The 20,715-nt window shown below is 38.0% G+C and overlaps 1 protein-coding gene across 2 annotated transcripts in view; it reads left to right on the top strand.

The window, feature by feature from the left end:
• The window catches only part of ME1 (malic enzyme 1), a 178,169-nt gene that overhangs the window by 94,826 nt on the left and 62,628 nt on the right, over positions 1 to 20,715 (top strand). For both annotated transcript variants that reach the window (XM_075554825.1, XM_075554826.1), the window contains exon 6: positions 317 to 420. In XM_075554825.1, coding sequence (XP_075410940.1) covers positions 317 to 420 — 104 coding nt within the window. The remainder of the gene's footprint in view (positions 1 to 316; positions 421 to 20,715) is intronic.

The raw sequence follows: 20,715 nt of genomic DNA on the forward strand, positions 1-20,715 counted from the left end.
AATGAAGATCAAATGATACGGTGTTAAATTTTAACCTACCAGCATCTGCAGCAACCCACTTGCAATGCATTTTGCATGTTAACACGGTTATTCACATCCCTGGTCCATGGGCCAGGCTTAACCACATGTACTTCCCTTCACGTTTTATTTTTAAACTGAAACAGCTTGAAAATGGTCAAAAGGGAGATCAAATGATAACATACTACATTTTGACCTGACTATGTCTGCCATAATCGAACTTCTTTGAACTATCACCTGAGGGGCTTCACCAGAGGCTAAATCTGCTTATTGTTATTTCTATTTTATTGTTTAATAGGAGTTACTTAAGGATCCATTGTATATTGGACTACGGCAAAGGAGAGTGAGAGGCCGTGAATATGATGATTTTTTGGATGAATTCATGAAGGCTGTTTCTTCCAAGTATGTATAATTTTTATTTTATCTGTATTTGAATTAAATTTCAACATATAAAGATAACATAATAAACTATACAAAATTATCAAGTTATATGCAGTTTGCAGCTTAATAATTAGAAAGCTTTACCTGTTACTAGCTAAGTGATAACATGGTATTTCTTCCCAAAAGGGTTTCTCTGCTGGTTTCCTTGCAGATACTATTCTCACAAAACTATTTATAACCTGTGATTACTGAAGTGCATAATTGTGCTGAATGAAGCAGTTAACAAAATTACCTGAGCAAGCGGTTTCATTCTTCTTGGTAGTCTGTAATTTGTTGTTTCTAGAAACTGGTGAAATCTGATCTTATTTTCATTGTGGCTGTTTCTGACCCTTTTGTGGTAGAAGAAGCAAAAGAGGAGGTGGGGACTGAGCATGAGTTAGTACAATTCAGAAAGGTCCAGAAGGAAGAATCAGAACATCCAAACATGAACTATGATTTCCAGTTAAATCTACAGCATGTCATTTAAGCACAGACTGTGTTTTCACTAATTCTAATTACCATTTATGTATGGGCCAAGGATTATTGTATAATCTTCCCTTTTCCTTCATAAAAAAGAGGCTTTCACCCAAAGTTAGCATATGTTCTGAGAGAATTTGTCACACTTACTAACAGTTCTCCCATTTATGGCTGTGTGGCCACAGAAACCATGTATGATTTAAAAACAAATTTATGTTGCCTTGGTTTTTCATAGAAATAAATTCATCACTAGAATCAACTGTAACTAAAAACGTACTTTTGGTTTCTTTTTATTATAATGTTTATGCTTCAGAAGTTGAGTCCAATAGCAAAAAAGTGCTTTCATCAGCTTGGTAATATTGAGAATATATTGAATCTCTCAATACCCAAGGTTTAAGTATTTACCAATTAGTATTGACTATTTTTTAAATGGCCAATTTATTTATCCTTATTATTTATTAACGTATTTGATAAGTTATACTTACTGATATAAATAGTTGAGAAACTGCAGAGTTTAAGTTCAAGTTAACGTGCTACAATTATTTCTAAGGATGTTCCTTATTTAATTTTGAATGTCTGCTGTGTAATTCTGTGTAAGGCTGAGTTTAGCTGCACCATTTTAAGTGGCGACATTAATCAAGGCAATGCACGTGGAAAGGAACACAGATGGTACTGTCAGGCTGGACTGCTGACCTCCAAGCCTTGTAGCTCACACCACCAGCAGCTCCACAGGAGAAAGATGACGCTATCTGCCCCTGTAAAGATTTACAGCTGGGTATTTAAAAGCAAATGAAAACTGCGCCTAAGAGGAGATATTTCAAGTTGAGGGAAAAATGGGATTGGAAGATAATGGAATTTTACCACGCACTTTTGAAGCCCCCTCATATTTGTTTGTAGAATCGATATTTATATAAGTCAAATGCAACAAAGAAGCCATTGAATACATTATTACTATAATACGGCTATGTACTTTTGTTTATGAAATAAAGAAGGGCGAAATGGTGATAGAAGACCTAGGAAAACTTTTTATTGTGGTTTTTTTCCTGTCTTCTGTTTTTTTTAAAATAATTTTATTGGGGGCTTGTACAACACAATCCATCCATCCATCCATTGTGTCAAGCACATTTGTACATTTGTTGCCATGATCATTCTCAAAACATTTGCTTTCTACTTGAGCCGTTGGTATCGGCTCCTCATTTTTTCTCCTCCCTCCCAACTCCCCCTCCCTCATGAACCTTTGATAATTTATAAATTATTATTTTGTCATATCTTACATTGTCCAACGTCTCCCCTCACCCACTCTTCTGTTGTCAATCCCCCAGGAAGGAGATTATACATAGATCCTTGTAATCGGTTCCCCTTTTCTACCCTACCCTCCTCCTACCCTCCCGGTATTGCCACTCTCACCACTGGTCCTGAAGGGATCATTCGTACTGAAGTCTCTGTATTTCCAGTTCCTATCTGTACCAGTGTACATGCTCTTGTCTAGCCAAATTTGTAAGGTAGAATTGGGATCATGAATGTGGGGGCGGTAAGGGGGAGGAAGCATTTAGGAACTAGAGGAAAGTTGTATGTTTCAACGTTGCTACACTGCATCCTGCCTGGCTCATCTCCTTCCCCCGACCCTTATGTCAGAGGATGTCCAGTTGCCTACAGATGGGTCTTGGGTCCCCAGTCTGCACTTGCCTCATTCACAATAATACGATTTTTTTTTTGTTCTTTGATGCCTGATACCTGATCCCTTTGACACCTCGTGATCACACAGGCAAGACCAATGAAAACTTTATGAAGAAAATGAGATCGCTAATTTTGAATGTTTCATTTCATTCTTGAATAAAACAATTGTTGTTGCTTTATTTTTCTTTAAAGACAAATGCTTAAAGGTTTAGCTATGGTAAGGAAACTAGGATCAACAAGAGCTATACTTCCAGGCTCTCTTAACGGAGAAGCACCAAAGACTTTTTCAGAACTACCTGCTGGTATGCTACTGCTTTCAGAAAATTTTCTACAAGTAAAATCTTGTACTACCATATTTACTCAGGAAGATTGGAGGGACTCCAATGACTGTAGACTTTAAGTACCCTTCAACCTAGGATTGAACACACTGCGTGACTTAATTTACTGCTAAAAAATAGATTGACCTATAAAGTGATCAAAAACACTCGAAAAGTATTAAAGTCAGCTATTCCATCTTAAAAGGGCTGAATTTGCCCATGACAAAGCTTAAGAAGACTGGAAGAAGTAGGACAGAAGGACCAGTGGTAATAGTAAACCAGGGAGGCCGTGGAAAGAGTTCTCCTACCTTGTGAGCAATGTTGATCAATGTCATGAATCAAAATATGTATGAATTCTTGAATGGAAAACCAATTTGTTATGTAAACTTTTATCTAAACCATAATTTTAAAAAATTTCAATCAGTGTTAAATTTTTAATGAAAGAAATAAAAACCACTATTGCAGCAAACACATACACATTCATATACTTAGACAAATTTTCTCTCTTACTTTAAATTATTAAAATTTACTGGGAAACACTAGAAAATGGCCACACAGATGATTATAATAGAGAACCTTCTTAACTTTAGCTGACATCAAGAATTTTGTTTTGATCAATCCCATACTATTTAAGAAAATAATCTTCATCTAAAACCATACCATCTGCCCTCTGCTACAAGGTGTCATAATAGTATTTTCATAGCATGATGTTCTCTCCATTTTATTCTATTTCTCTGATATACACATAAATTCTTGGCCTCTCAGGCAAGGGTGTTTCTCTCGCCTGCTTAACCTTCATTTTTCCTCCCCTGCTGCAGGCCACTCAATGGCTGACTTTCTGACCACCATGCTGCACCTGTTTCAATCATTGCTTTTTATGCTTGACCTCTTAGATAAATAGGACTTATTTATAACTTAGGCAGTTTTGTATATACATCTACGAGACTTTTTTGGTCACTTTGATGAGCAGAATTTACTTTGCTTTCATAAGGAATTAATGAAAACAAGTGACTATGAGAGAACACCTGTTACTTCCTGTGGTCCCAAAGTAATGCATGTAAACCACATTAAAAAAAAAAAACAAGTGGAAAGAATGTCTGTCAATATGAGAAAAATCAGCAAACATGTTACTAAGGAACATGACTCAAATCATATTTATGACTCAGATTTTTTTCCTTTGTCTCATCCAACAAAGATCAGGTTTACAATTTAACTCTAGCCATGTTTTTATTTAAAATCCCAACGACTTATTTCTACTTAGATCTTTCCACTTTTATTATTATATGAATGTAAATGTCTTAGATAGGCTGATTCTATTTTTATGAAACTCAAGAATGTATTATTCCATTGAACCTTTATTTCTATACTCAGAAGTTCTATCAGTATTAGAAAAATAGCTTTATTATGAGGGAATTGTTTATTTTCAGAGTATTCCCCATTATATTGTTCCATATAAGCCCATTGCCATCTAGTTGGTTCCAACTTACAAGGAATCTATAGGATGGAGTACAACTACTCCCATAGGATTTTTTCAAATAAAATTTTATTGTATTTCCAGTGAAAGTTTACACAGCCTGTTAAGTTTTCCTTTGCCAATTTCTATACAGTTTGTTCAGTGACATTGGTTACATTTTTTCCATTCCAAAAGAAAACTCTAAATAAAAAAATTAGAACAAATTAAGAATGAGATAAAGGCATAAGAAATAATAAGATGTTAAATTTTAGCTTAACTATATCTGTAATAATTCACTTTCTGATATACTCTGTGGGCAGGGCTTTCCCATCTGTGGCCAGTGGTCTGACAGTACTCAATAGAGGCTTATTCCCCATGGAGTCAATACAAATAGATTTGGGGGTTTCACTGTTACCCATAGCCTTCTGCAAACTGAGTGCTCTCAATTTAAGTTCTAATACATTTCCCTCCTCTGATCTTGAATTTTGTTATTTATAATCCTTGTTTCACACAAGTTGATTTGCTTTTTTGGTGTGGGCTTAGCTGTCATTTAACTTCGACAGCTGCTTGTTTTAAGACAAACTCTTAAGACCCCAGATGCTAAACTTTCTGATAGCTGCTGGGCATCTTCTGATTTCTTCACCACACTTTCCTATAGCACCCTTATATTCAGTGATCCCTTCATGAAGCTGTTTTGAGTTGGGGCCACATCATAGGAATTAATTATTCTTAAGTTAAGGCTTATAGTTGAGTATTCAATTATATAGCTAAGGTGTGTGTGTGTGTGTGTGTGTGTGTGTGTGTGTGTGTGTGTGTATCCCTGTTCCACTTTAGTGGCAACATTACTAGTTTTTTGAGGGATACGCTAAGTGACCTCTGTGGAGTCTTTAGTAATTCTAATAACAGTATCTATAAACCAGCCTGGATATAGAATTTTAAATATTGTTGAGATACAGAGAATGCTGCTATCTAGGAAAGATTTTAGACTAAGGCACACGGAATGTAACATTATATATCTTAAAAACGTAAGTGACTAGATCCTGTGTAAGAAAATAATGAGGGTGAGACACAGGGTACAAAGTTCATTAATGCTCACCCACTACAACAGAACTATATCTGCAGAGCTAAGTCATGTCTTAGGAAAATAAGAAAATAGGAAAGTGTAAAATATATGATAGTCCTAAGATCTGAAAGGGCCCCCAATAAAATTACCTTTAAAATACAGATATATAATGATAGTCTTAATTTACCTATTAGGCACTCTATAAAGGAAGAGCTTTGAACCTACGTCGAATGACTTCTAATTTCATGACCCTAGGGTAGCCATCTTCCTTTCCTTCTCTCCCAAGGGTGTTTTACAACTCTACGTGTAAAGGGTTATAGTAGTTGCTTTAATCTGCAACAGGCTTTTAAGGTAAAGTCTGGTTCATGTAATGGGTTTTCTAACTGAGAGCTTTCTGGTGTGGCCTTTTTAGTATGCTGTAATGCCTCCAGATGACAAGATCTATAAAGTCCACTTAGCTTATAGTTTAGGGCCTGGGTGAGCAAGAACTGAAAATAAACTTGCTTAAAAATGCATGATTAGCCGTTGTACTACTGGGCCCTTTCTCACTCTTGGGGGGCCATAGAGGTAATGTCAAGTGTTTTCCCCAAGGGTAAGCTTTCCCCTTCCCACAGCAGAGGTGAGATCATCTTCTTTCAGACAGACACATTCCCCTCCTCCTCTTGGACATAAATCTCTACAGGAGTGTATTAAACACCAACACAGGAATGTCCGCTCTGTAAGGATGACCATAGGGCATTGCCACCTGGCATAGACTATTAAGTCCTCTTCTATTTTTGTCAGGTGCCACAAAGTGGGTTCTGACTCATAAAAGCCCAATATACAACAGAACTAAACACCTCCCAGTGCTGTTCTATCCTCACAATTGTTATTTTAAAAAAAAAAACAAAAACTTGCATGTCACTGAAAAATCCAAGTCTGTTTTGATTTTACTTTTCCCTCCTCTTAGAGCCACTCATACCAATGTTTAGAGATGATGGAAAAGAAATCTGGAGGGTTTTTTGAAGTTGGGACCCTTCTCTCTTGCTTAAAAAAAAAAAACAATTGTACTTATGTTTGAGCCCGTTTTGCAGCCACGGTTTCAATCCATCTTATTGAGGCCCTTCCTTTTACCTTTTTTTTCTTCACTGCTCCTAACTTTACTAAGCATGATGTCCCTTTTCAGGGGCTGTATTTTCCCTGATAACATGTCCAAAGTATGTAAAAGTCTCACCATCCTTGCCTCTAAGTCGCATTCTGCTGTAATTCTTCCAAGGACAGATTCGTTTGTTGTTGTGCCAATCCATGGTACTTTCAATATCTCCACCAGCACTATAGTTCAAATGCATCACCGATTCATCCTCAGTCTTTCTTATTCAATGTTCAACTTTCACATGCATAGGAGGCAATTGAGAATACCATGGCTTGGGTCAAGCTCATGTTAGTCCTCAAACTAACTCCATTGCATTTCAATACTCCAAAATTCTTGTGCATTAGATTTGCCTAATGCAACATGTCTTTTGACCTCTTGACTTATGCTTCCATTAGCATTGATTGCGCGTATCCAAGGAAGTGGTCCTTTCCTACTCCCTTCCTAATGAGGAGCTGTCCCCAGGTGACGTAAGGTCTCTGCTAGATAAGTGGTCTTTAAGATGTTCAAATAAGAGAGTGTTGGGAGAGTTATAAGCGTTAGACAACATTATCACCCCCATTTCTTGTGTGGTCGGATTGGGGGACTGTTTGACCTAAGGTCCCCTGCCTGTTTTTGTTCTGGAATTTGCTCTAACAGCAGTGGTCTGATAAAATATTTGCCTTTGTGTGATTGACTAACTTCACTGAGCAGAATGTTCTCAAGGTCTGACCACGTGATGAGGTACTTAATGGCTTCATCATTACATTTAGCGATGCATTGTGTGTATGTACCAAGGCTTCTTTGATCTATTCCTTTATTGGTGGACTTTTGGGGCTATTTCAAACTATTTGCTCTTGTGAACAGTACTGTAGCGAACATGAAAGTGCATCTGTCCTTGTTCTGTCATAGCTTGCCCTGTCTGACGTCTCCCTTCACCCACTTTTCTGATGTCCCCGAGGGAGGAGGTCACATGTAGATCCTTGTAATCCGGTCCCCTTTTGCAACCTACCCTACCTCTACTTTCCCTGTCTCGCCACTCACACCACTGGTCCTGAAGGCATCATCCACCCTGGATTCCCTGTGTTTCCAGTTCCTATCTGTACCAGTGTACATCCTCTGGTCTAGCCAGACTTGCAAGGTAGAATTGGGATCATGATAGTGGGGGGGAGGGGGAGCACTTAGGAACTAGAGGAAAGTTGTATTTTTCATCGTTGCTACATCACACCCTGTCTGGCTCGTCTCCTCCCTGAGACTCCTCTGCAAGGGGATCTCCAGTGACCTACAAATGGGCTTTGGGTCTCCACTCCACACTCCCCTCCCCCCATTCACTATGGTAAGATTTTTTTGTTCTGATGATGCCTGATACCTGATCCCTTCAACACCTCTTGATCGCACAGGCTGGTGTGCTTCTTCCATGTGGGCTTTGTTGCTTCTGAGCTAGATGGCTGCTTGTTTACCTTCAAGCCTTTAAGACCCCAGATGCTATATCTTTTGATAGCCGGGCACCATCAGCTTTCTTCGCCACATTTGCTTATGCACGCATTTGTCTTCAGCGATTGTATCATAGAGGTGAGCACATAATGATAGGAATTGCAATTAGAGTAGGTTTTGCTATGTTTGTTCATTTTAATTTACCTCCCCTATCTGTGCTTTAAAGTTATGTTAAATTTTCCATGAAATTGTTGTTAAGCTTGGGGTTATGCTGCCTAAACTTTGCATACACATCTGGAAAGTGTGCAAATTATTTTTCTACCAGTGAACGTTTTATGTTTGTAGACCTAAAAAACATTGCTCTTGACACCTTTTAATATGCCAGATGCAAGCTCTTTCCCAGCATGCTCTTAAATACTCAGTAAAGTTGGATTTCAGAAGTGTAACTTGGTATAGGTAAATTTTTTATTTGTGAAATAGATTTTGAAAGAAGTTAGCAAATAACATCTCTCACTACTATCGAGTCAATTTGCACTCATAATGACCCAGGAAGACAGGACAGAACTGCCAGTGTTGGTTTCTGAAACTGTAATCTTTACATGAGTAGCCAGCCTCATCTTTAGCAAATAATATGTTTTAAAAAGAATTATTACCCTTCATTGAGTATCAAATGTTTTTCCTTTGACATTAATTTGTTCAACAGATATTGAGTATTTGCCATATGCCAATTGTTGCTGTAAACTCTGGGAATAGAGACATTTGTCACTAGTATGATCCAACTCTCTTGTGCATATTTGGGTTATAATCAGCTAACACTAGAAGGAGCAAGGTAGCTCAGTGACTAAGTGTTTGACTTCAAATAGAAAAGTCAATAGTTGGAACTAATCAGCTGTTCCACTAGAGAAAGATAGGTTTCCCATAATGATTATAGTATTGGAAACAGTATGGGTCAGTTCTACTTGGTCCTATATGGTCTCTATGAGTCAGAATCAACAAAATAGCAGTGGGCTTAGTTGTCAGGTGAAATGATAAAAACTGCAAACCCACTGCCATGGAATCTATTCTAACTCATAGGCTTTCCAAGGCTGTTAATCTTTGTGAGAGCAGAAAGCCTCATCTTTCTCTCTTGGGACAGCTGGTGGATTCAAATTGCTGATCTCGTGTTGCTCAAGGCATAATCCATTATGATACCAGGGCGCTTTTCCAGGGATGCTAGGGCTGTAAAAATTCTGTCAGTCTTCTACCTGTTTAGCTAGTATGATTGTTGAATCGCTTCTTTCACTGATTTTGGAAGCCTTTAAAAATTCTTCACCATCTTGTCCAAACATGGGCAGCAAAGAGGACTGTTACGAGAAGCCAAAACTTGAAAGACAAGTCTAACAAATTTTTTAAGTATAAAGAGGCCAAGAAGTTAATTAGTATAAGTAGAAGCAAGTATGGCCCTAGAAGTCTGAGATGCAGATGACAGGTGGCCAAGAAGATAAGGAAGCTTTCTGGCCAACTAATGTGAATTATAAACCTTCTTTTTGTTCTCAGTTTCAGTTTGACAACCCAAACAATAACTTTCCCTTTATGAATCGCTCCTCATATTGTGTTACTTAGAATTGTGCTATTTTTGACTGTTATGCTACAAACCCCAAAGATCCGCCTATCTTTTTTCACCTGTAAGATGCATGACCTCACACACTTACAGTGGGCATATATATGGGCATTAGCTTACAGGTGTGCTTTCTGCCAAATAGACTTGCTGGTCAGTTCTTACTAAAATAGGGTTTGAGTGCATCCTAGATCTGCTGAGGCCTTTTACTCAGATTTAAAAGCCATTGAATTTCACACATTATAAAATCAGTTGTAGTACTTCGATGGTTAGCATTACAAATTTGTCTTATAGTTAGTGAATATAAAAACATAACTATGCTGTTCAGAAAAGATGCCTACGTGACTGGGTTAGTTTTAATTATTGACTTAACAAAAGTATTAAAAGTTCCATTTGAGAGAATGTTTAATGGAACTTTATGTTAATATATAATACACTATAAAAGTCAAACTCACTGCCATCTACTTAATTCTGACTCATAACAACCCTGCAGGCCAGAGTAGAACTACCCCGTGGGTTTCCAAGACTTTACAGGAGTAGAAATCTTTACAGGAGTAGAAAGCCCACTCTTTACAGGTGTAGAAAGCCCATGGAGCATCTAGTGGTTTTGAACTGCTGATCTTGAGGTTAGCAGGCTAATGCATAACCACCACACCAATAACAAATGAAATATGAACCATGTTGCTGAGGAATTGTTATTTAATTAAATCAGGGTTAATTGACTCTGATGTAAATTAGAGCCGTGAAAAGCAAGGCCTACTTGCCTTCAGGAATGTCCCGTGTAATAAAAAGCTAATCATCATTCACCTTTTGAGGAGTTTAATTCTGCTGCCAAATAATTGTGTTGTTAGAAATTTCTGACATTGAACCAAGCTAATTACTGCATATCAGACTCTCATTCTGTATTTGAACAGTTTCTAGAAGATGAACAGAGGCTATAATTATCGATTGAACACAATTTAAAAATAACAGTATCATCAAGCCAACAGCAGCAAACACAACGGGGTTTCTATACTTTCCAAATAAAATTACAAAATATATACATGCAACTTACTTGTTGGTCTTCAGGTTGTCTCAGCATGTATTATATGCTGAAATAAACACTTCTTGATGGATCTTATATTGATGCTTACTTTAGTGGTCCATTAAACAGTTTTTTTTACATTGAATCATGGATCTTCAAAGCGCACAACACGCTCCGGTGGACATACCAGAGGGATCCCATGTGGAAACCCCACTAGGTAAACAATTCTACTTCAAACACACCTGTAACCTAAGGATTTAAGACTGAAATTAGATGATGTGTGAAGAAGCAGAAGACAACTGTATTAAGATATGTGTTATTTTGGCAGACATGTGATTGACATTGTCAGTGAATATTATTGTACGTTTTAACTGAACCACCAACTTCCATTGTTTGTGTGAATAGCATCCATTCATCTAAGGATTTGTTCTGTGCAAGGGGATAATACAGGTCTTTCGATAGGTATTTTGCTTACATATGTTCAATGTTCCCCTCTCAATATGTTTTAAAAATTAGTATCATTGGCTAATCGGTGACACTATTAGCAGAAGGTACTTAGCTCCAGGGGAATGATATATAAGATTCTCTACTTCCGTGAGGCTGAAGAACAAGATGTTAGAAAAGGAAGAGGGAACAAGTAAATGGAGCAGTGTGTCAAAAACTCAGCTCTTTCTTTTTTTTTCCTTCTTTGTTGTCAAAAGAAAAGGCTTATCGTGAAAGGGTTAGTAGGCACTTTCCCCAGTAACTGGAAAGTTCACCGGGGCACACATGTTAGTACAGTTAGAAAGCCTTGGCAGAAAAAGAAGTAACTGGGTTAGCAGGGATGGTTTCATATAACATTCATTTCATAACACAGAGTATGAAGTAGATTCTTTTCAGCAGACATAAGGTTTCTCTTAGTTGGTATTGACTTTGCCTGATTTGACATGAAGCAATCACCTTAGGATGGAACTGAGGTATATTATGATACTTGGTCAGTTGACCTCCCTCTTAACCCATTCTTAATTTGCACTAGGTTTAAATATTTCTCACTTATTCCTTGACAAAAAAATTCTCTCTGTCTTCTTTTAATATTACCAGTGGTCTTTTCTTTCGCCCTCCCCCTCCCCCGTGCAGCTATATAGGGATAATAATTGACACAATAGCTTATCGAGGATACAGGTTTGGGTAGTTTAGGGGGATTGGGAAGCAAATAATAAATACGAGGGGTGGGGAGGGTGCACTAGAACTGATTGTAATGATGTATATGAAAGTCATTTTAAAACAACTTAACTATGGAGCTGTATGTGAATTTTATATAAAAAAACAATTGGGGGAAAATCATTCACCTTAATATATTAGTATCATTATATTTAAAGAGTTTAAGGGGATAATAGATCTATTTTTTAAAAATGAAAAATGTTTTTTTTTTGTAAAAACATTGATTTGCAATCACTAAATGCTGTTGTTGCTCATGGAATAAGATTTAAATGTTAGGCTTTTGTTGAAAATATAAGGTTTGCATTTAAGTGGTTGATACAACTTAAAAATACTTTGTTAAAAATTGATAGCAATTTAGAACTTGGAATATAGTCTTTAAATCAAACTTTAGGTGAGTTCAAACTAGAAATGTCATACATATGTATGTTTAATCCTTGTTTACCTTTACAAGTCGGTCAGCAGGAAAAAAAACTTGCTCATGGGATACATGTGAGCATAAATCAAAAGTATTAACAGAGTTCTAGTTCATACATGCACAGTTTTATGCCAAATAAAATGTGAGGATTCATATGTATAAAAATGGCGTGGAGACCATATCCGACCTCTTTGGAATCCTAAAGTGAATGAACCATAAAGGAGAGGTTAGAGAGACCTCTATCCTCCATCGCCCTGTTGGTCCCACAGCAGTTTACTTTCTTGCTGTGTTCAATAATTCATTGCAGTAACCATTGAAAACTCATAAGCAAGCCTCACCCTTATGAGTGTTTACTCGGAAAGTTAACAGGCTACAATTCACGTGAGAAATGCTCAGGAGACAGCCAATCAGTCAGGACAGTTTTGTCTGGTGTGCCCACGGGCGAGTCTCTCTGAAACTAGAAGCATAATGATATAGCAATAGAATTCATCTGTACAATTTTAAATCTAGTAGGTGAATATATCTTTAAGGAGCCCTGGTGGTATAATAGTTACATATTAGGCTGCTAATGGTAAGGTCATCAGTTTGAAATCACCAGCTGCTCCATGGAAAAAAACAAGGCTTCCCACTTCTGTAAAGACAAAACAAAACACATAGTCTCAGAAATGCACAGGAGCAGTTCTGCCTGCCTTATATGAGTAAGCATTCCTTGAGAGAGTTAGAGAGCTAGAAACACTACTTCCAGATTTGTATAGCTCTGGAATCAGGAGGAAGAAAATTGAGAAACAATTGTTTAACATTTTAGCCTTTTTGTTTAATGAGTTTTCTATTATTTTGTAGCAATAATTTTTGACTCCTTATGTTCTAGAAATGCATATAGTATATTATATCTCTATTGTATAGACATAGATAAGCATCTTAGGAACCTTGATGGCATAGTGGTTACAAGTTGGACTACTAATCTTAAGGTCATTGGTTCAAAACCGTCAGCTGCTATGCAGTAGAAAGAAGAGGCTTTCTATTCCTGTAAAGAGTTATGGTCTCAGTAACTCACAGGGGCAGTTCTATCTTGTCCTATAGGGTCACTATGAGTCAGAATTGACTCGGTGGCACTGAATAAGTAATATAAACATATAGAGGCTTAATTCTATAATCCTATGTATGAATATCTTTTCATAAGTAAAGATACATAGATTAAAAAGGCGGTGAAGACATCAGATAGTGTAACATATGACAAAATAATAATTTATGAATTATGAAGCATTCATGAGGGAGGGGGGGAGGGATGGGGGACAATGAGGAACTGATATTAAGGGCTCAAGTAGAAGTCAAATGTTTTGAGAATGATGATGGTAACAAATGTACATGTGTGCTTGACACAATGGATGGATGTATGGATTGTGATAAGAATTGTACAAGCCCCCAATAAAATGATTTAAAAAAAACACAACTCATTCCCCCCTACTCAATTCCAACTCATAGTGACCTTACACGACAGGTAGAACTGCCCCTGTGGGTTTCTGAGACTGTATTTTTTTCACAAGAGTGGAAAACCTTATTTTTCTCCCTGGAACAGCTGGTGTTTTCAAACTGCTGGCCTTGCAGTTAGCAGCCTAGTGTGTAACCACTGCACCACCAGGGCTCCTTAAAGATATATACATCTAGAAAGCATGGGGAGAGGAAGGCAAAGGCCAGTGTAAGATAAGAAAATAATAATTTAGAATTTATCAAGGGGTCACAAGTGTGGTGGGGGTAGGGGGTGGGAAAGAGGAGCTGATACCAAGGGTTCAATAGAAAATAAACCTAGAAAATAATAATGGCAACATATGTGCTTGATACATTGATGTATGGATTGTTACAAGAACTGTAAGAGCCTTCAACAAAATGTTTTTTAAAAGATATACACATATACTAAATTTAAAATTATAGAAATTAATTCTATCAATATATCATGACTCTATTCTCGGAGAAAGATAACCAAGATTCTAGCTGTGTGGATCTAATACTTGGGTTCAGGGAGTAAGCTAGATGGCTGGCCAAATTACCATTAGTTTCATTGGTCATGAAATTCAAGTTCAATTAGACCAATATTTCACAAAGTGCTATTTCCAAACCGATTAAATGGTGGCCCGTATTGAGGCTAATTCATATTCATATTTCAAGGTCCTTTAGTGTATGTGGTGAGTTGATATAATGATGTCTACATTTTTAAAATGTTGTAGTAAGTATTTCATATTCTGATTATGAAATTGAAAGTTTTCACTTGTGGTTAGATCTTCCTATATATTCCTTCTTGTGTTTACATTGTTTGGTATGTGAGGAATTTGAAATGTCCCTTACTTGATTTTCACTTACAACCAGGATCACTCTGAATCTGTTTGGAAGTTTCTTCTAAACCTGGGGTTGGGGATGGGGACAGGGTGGGGGTTGAAAATAAAAACTTTACCCTTTTCCTGGATCCCACAGAATCCACAAAATGTTATTGTTATCTGTTTATGGGAAAGCAAAGTGACTAATACAGTTCATATGAGAAAGAGCTGGGACATCTTTCTTCCACATCTGCTTAAGATTACAGTATTGCCAACTTTCAAAACCCAATACCAGCCTTCCTGTGACTAGTTGTAGTTATATTTGTTTGTTTGCCATTGAACTACAATGTGCCGAATAAGCCATTTCTGGAACAGAGAACCTGGTTCTGAAATTATGCTTAGAAATCATCATCTGACTTACTTCTTTCTTAAATCTTTATCCCTTTTCAGTTTTGTGGAGCACGGTGAATTTACGTAACATTTAGGAAGTCTAGTTTTGAAACCCACAGGGACTATTCTGTTCTACCCTGTTCTATAGGGTTGCTCTTAGTCGGAATTGACTCGATGTCAGTGAGCTTGGAGTTTTGGAAGAGCTTTGTAAAGAGATAGGGCTATAGCAATAAATAATTCTGAGGTTGGAATATCCTCAAATTAAGTATTAGCACAGTAACTATTATTGAGTACCAGAGTTCCAGTGTGTGTTAGGGTAGACTAGAGAAACAAATCCAGAGACACTCAAAATATTTAACAGACAAAATATTTAATATTTAACAGACAAAAGCTGTTAAATATTAAGAAAACATCCCAGCCCAGTCCTGTCTAAGCTCTTAAATCTGATATTAGCCCATGTGTTCGATACCAATATGTAAAGTCCTTTTCAGACTCACAAAACACATGCAATGACGATGAGTGCGAGAAGAGCACAGGGGAGTGGGTAGGAAGTCTTTGAATCCAGTGGTGTTGTGACCATCTCAACGCTAGCAGGGATCTCAACGTAGCTTCTCTGGCTCCAGAGGTCTGGTTGTATCAGGGTAGTGCCATGTGTCTTTTCAGTAGAGCATCTCTCGGGGAGGGAGCTGAGAGAGAGAAGTGTCTCCCACCTCCTAGGAAGAAAAACAGGAGTTCCTAGAATTCTCACACCGAGGTCTCATTGGTTATATCTTGATTGACAGGCCAGACTTCACCCCTTCACTCGTGATCCTCTCAAATTGACACTAGATTATATAATTACTACACAGTGGTGCTGTAGAATAAGCACTAAACTTCTAAGGTCAAGGTTGGTGGTTCAAACATATCTACCGTGCTTAAGAGCAATTCCATTCCATATTTTCACAAGTGAAAACATACAAATATTAACAATACTTTTATTTATTATACTCCAAGATAGGAATGACCCCAAACTGATAGGTGAAAAACTTATGGTATAGGCATACAATGAATCAGTGTTCAGAAATAAAAATGAACTATTTATTAGTTTGTATAACAATGTGAATGGACCTAAAAAAATAAGTGTTCTGAGAGAAAGAAATCAATACAAAAGATTTTGTTTATATTATTTCATTTAGATGAAATCTAGAAAAGACAAATCTGATCTTTAGTGATAGAAAGAAGATCAGCGGTCTTCATAGCCACTGATGGGCTGATGATTGACCCAGAAGGGACACAAGAGAACTTTGTGAAATCGCATCATTACACAGGCATACATTCATCAAAACTGACATAATAGTCCACATTGAAACTGGCACCCTTTTATTATAAGTACATCATACCTCTTTAAAGCTAAATTTGAAGAAAGCAAAACAAAGAAACTATCTATACCTGAAATTAGATTATTACAAAAAGCCAAACTCATTGCTGTTAAGTTCATTCCCACTGAGGGCAGAACAGAGCCTGCTCCATGGGGTTTCCAAGGTTGCAGATCTTTTTTTTTTTAATCTTTTTATTGGAGGCTTATAAAGCTTTTATCACAATCCTACATATATCCATTGTGTCAATCACATTTGTACATGTTGCCATCATCATTTTCAAAACACTTTCTTTCTACTTGAGCCCTTGGTATCAGCTCATTTTCCCCTCCCCATTCCCTCCCTCATGGACCCTTGATAATTTATCATTTTCCCCCCTGTCTTACACTGACTGCTGTCTTCCTTCACCCATTTTTCTTTTGTCCGTCCCCCTGGAAGGGGGTTATATGTAGATCATTGTGATCAGTTCCTCCTGTCTCCCCCTACCTTTCCCTTCCCCTCCTGGTATTGCTACTCTCATTATTGGTCCTGAGGAGTTTATCTGTTCTGGATTCCCTGTGTTTCCAGCTCTCATCTGTAGCAGTTTAGCCAGGTTTATAAGGTAGAAGTGGGGTCATGATACTGGGGTGGGGGTGGGGGGAGCATTAAAGTACTAGAGGAAAGTTGTCTGTTTCTTCAGTGCTATACTGGACCCTGATTAGCTGGTCTCTTTCTTATGACCCTTATGTAGGGGGATGTCCACTTGTCTACAGATGGGCTGTGGGTCTCTACTCTGTGCTCCCCCTCATTCACATTGATATGATTTTTTGTTCTGGGTCTTTGATGCTTGATACCTGATCCCATCAATACCTCATGATCACACAGGCTGGTGTTCTTCTTCCATGTGGGCTTTGTTGCTTCTCAGCTAGATGGCTGCATGTTTATGTTCAAACGGTATATCTTTTGAAAGCTGCGCACCATCAGCTTTAAGACCCCAGACACTATATCTTTTGATAGCAGGGCACCATAAGCTTTCTTCATTACATTTCTTTATGCACCTGCTTTGTCTTCAGCAACTGTGGCAGGAAGGTCCGCATCACAGAATGCGGGGTTATTAGAACAAAGTGTTCTTGTGTTGAGGAAGTACTTGAGTAGAGAGGCCCAATGTCTGTCTGCTACATTAATACTTTACATATAAATATATGTACATAGATCTATTTCCCTATGGTTATATATAAATATTTACATATGTACATGCCTGTATGTAGACCTCTAAAAATGTCCTTTGCCTCCTAGTTTTTTCCTCTATTTCCTTTTACTTTCCTCCTGTCCCACTATAATGTTCGGCTTTCATTCAGGTTTGAGTAATTCTTCTCGGCTACATTGCCCTGGATCAAGCCCCACCAGTCATCCTATGCCCTCCTCACCACAAATTTTAGATCACTGTTTCCTTGTCTCTGGGTTTGTTGGCACCCCCCCCCCCTTCTTGGCCCTCGCCTCCAACTCTCCTGTGTCTCCCTGAAATTGTCATTCCTGCTGTTTTCTCCTCCAGATTGTTTATCCCACTATCTTATCTAGAAAGACAAGCAAAGACAATAGGAAGCACAAAAACAAGACAGCAAAACAAAACAACAAAAACTAATGATAAAAAAAAGAGAAGCCTACAAATAGTTCCATGTCTGTTTGTTGCCCTTTAGGAATGTTTTCCTTTACAGTCTGATGGGGTGCCATGCCCTGGCCCCAAAAGCTATTTTTGGAATTTCCCTGGGACTTGATTGCTCTGCTCCCCTTACTGTTCTGTTGCACACCCTTAGTGTTTTGCCCCAGTGAGATAGTTAGTTTATTGTGCCAGCCTGGCCAATAAACACAAGTGGGATTAATTGAAGGGCGGAGAGATAAGTGGCTCGGTGAGCCTCACCTTTCTTGTCTCTCACTCTTTGATCATTGGACCAGTGTGCTGCTGCCTTGCTTGTTCTGTGCCTCAATTGACAGGCTACACTACCTGTGGGACGCCTAGCCGGTGGTCCCTTTAAGCCCACAGGATTGGAATGTAAATCTCTGGATCTGGGGACTGATGGTTGGTGACCTGGTTGAAGGTTGGTGACCTGCCTTGCTGTTTGCTGCCTGTACTGGGATAGCCTAGCTCTCTCTACAGAGGACTAACTGGTGGCCCTCAAGACTTAAAGGACTGCCAGTGTCTCACAACTCTCTCACAGGAGTGAGTTGCACTGAGCCATTTGTAATGTTATATTATTTAACTGTTAATTTCTTGTATCCTATATCTATCTATCTATCTGTATGTCATTTAACTGTTCTTTTCGTGTGTGTGTGTGTGTGTGTGTATAATTACTAGTGATCTGGTTTTGTCTCTCTAGAGAACCCTGTCTAACACACCCAGTTTGGTGTGGTAAGATCAGGCACAAATCCTGCAGTGTCTCAAGTGTTGTTCCCTGTAGTGCTATGGATCAGTAAAGGACATCGTACTCGTGGTGGCCCTGGCTTCATGATCCTCTCCGTGTGTTGGCTGCACTCAGCAGGAATATCGTCCTCGGGGTTTGGTCGGCCAGGATTGGTTCCATGCGCTCTGTTCCTTCTCTCTTCGTTTGCCCCTGTGTGCTCTGATCAGATGCACCCTTCTCTCTGAACTGTAGCTTTCAGTGCTGTCCTCTGAAGTGGGAGCCACATTATCTCTCATAGACTTACTGGTGGGTTTGGACCACCTACCCTTTGGCTTGTGGTCATGTGCTTTAAACTGCATTTTCAAGACTCCTTAACACAATTCCAGTGCCTTGTTTAAGGAACACTGGATATTTTGTTATTATTCAAGATTTCAGTTTTCCAGTGATTTCTCCATTTTTCTCATTTCTGAAGAGATTTTTCACCTTTTGATAGTTGTCTTACTATAAAACCGAATGGAATATGAAAAACAAAAAAGAATATGACATTCTATTTGACTACTTGAGTGAAGAAAATGTTGACATTGTATGTTTGTTTTACAAAGTTTTCAAATATCATGTGTCTGTGTTCTGATTCACTTTATATTCTTCAATGACTGCTGAAGGCATATTCTACATAGACCCACGATTTAGATGTATAAAAGGAGAATGTGAGAAATTGCTTCAGTATTGCTTATTTTATCAGTCTGTTTATAATGGGAAAAAGTGAGGATGGAGTTCTAATGCTCTTTCAAATATGAACATAAATAATTATTTTTTCATAATTTTTAAAATGCTTTTGCACATCTATCGAAACCATTTGTACCAAATGTTTTTATCTATAAAATGCAAAAGTTTAAACATCTTGGCATATGCCCGCATTAAAGGTCGCAGTTTTACTCCATACTATCTCATCAAAGAGAGTAAAACTGCTCTCTCTGTCCAGACTCACTTACACTGAGAGCAAAATTATCAGACTTTCGTTTCTTCATTGTAACAGTTTGGGCTCTGTCACAGAATCAGAGCCAAGAAGGGATTGTAAGTGTGTATAAAAAGATCTATTTTAAGAAACTGGTTCATGCAGGCAAATCTGAAATCTGAAGGGAAGACCTGCAGGCTAAAAACTTAGGCCAAAGTTGACGTAGTCTTGGGTTGGAACTCTGTAGGGTGAGTAGGCTGGCATATTGGAAAATGTAACCCAAGTGAATGGGGCAAGTTTGAGACATAATTCGTTCTTTGGGGGTAATCTCAGTTCTTTTACTAAGGGCTTCAGATGATTAGATGAGGCCCACTCATTTTCTTGAATGTAATTTCCTTTGCTTAAAGCCAATCATTATGCATGTTCATTCTATTTTAAATATTAATCCCATATACAAAATACCTTCATAGCAACATCTAGATAATGTTTGGCCAAACACCATAGCCAAGCTAAATGGACATATTAAAATGAACTAGTGTATTTAGTGTCACCAAGCACGGTGGAGCATAGTCAGACCTTTCAAAACCCTAAATATGAGGGAACTTAAAAAAGTTGGTAGAGGACAGAATGAAAAGACAATGGAATTTTCCCACGAACTTTGTGAAGCACACTCATGTTTTCCAGAAATGTAGGTGGCCTGGAGTTGTTAATCTGACCTCTGTTGAATGTATTTTTCTGATTCTTTTTACTGGTTTTGCGTGGTAAATCGTATTCTCAGAAGAGTAGTGGAAAGACTGAGATTTTTACCAAAAGCCTCAGTTTGTGAGTGACAGAGGCAGAACGCAAATCCAGGCAAGTTAGATTCCATGCCCAGTGGATTATAAACTGTTGTAAGTGTTCTTTTTATTGTTTTAGGCACAGAAATTACTTGTGTTGGCTATGTTTAGCCGTGACTTCAGAATAAAATGATTTGTTCATAAAGGATAAGTTATAGAACTTCTGCACAACTCTACATTAGCACACTCAGTAAACTGCCACGATCGCCTGTAGCCCACAAAGATAGCTTTGTTCATTAGATTTTATAAATGTGTCAATTTTCAGAAACAGTATTGTTTCTTAAAAATA

The sequence above is a fragment of the Tenrec ecaudatus genome, chromosome 7 (assembly GCF_050624435.1).
Source record: "Tenrec ecaudatus isolate mTenEca1 chromosome 7, mTenEca1.hap1, whole genome shotgun sequence".
Classification (NCBI taxonomy): Eukaryota; Metazoa; Chordata; class Mammalia; order Afrosoricida; family Tenrecidae; genus Tenrec; species Tenrec ecaudatus.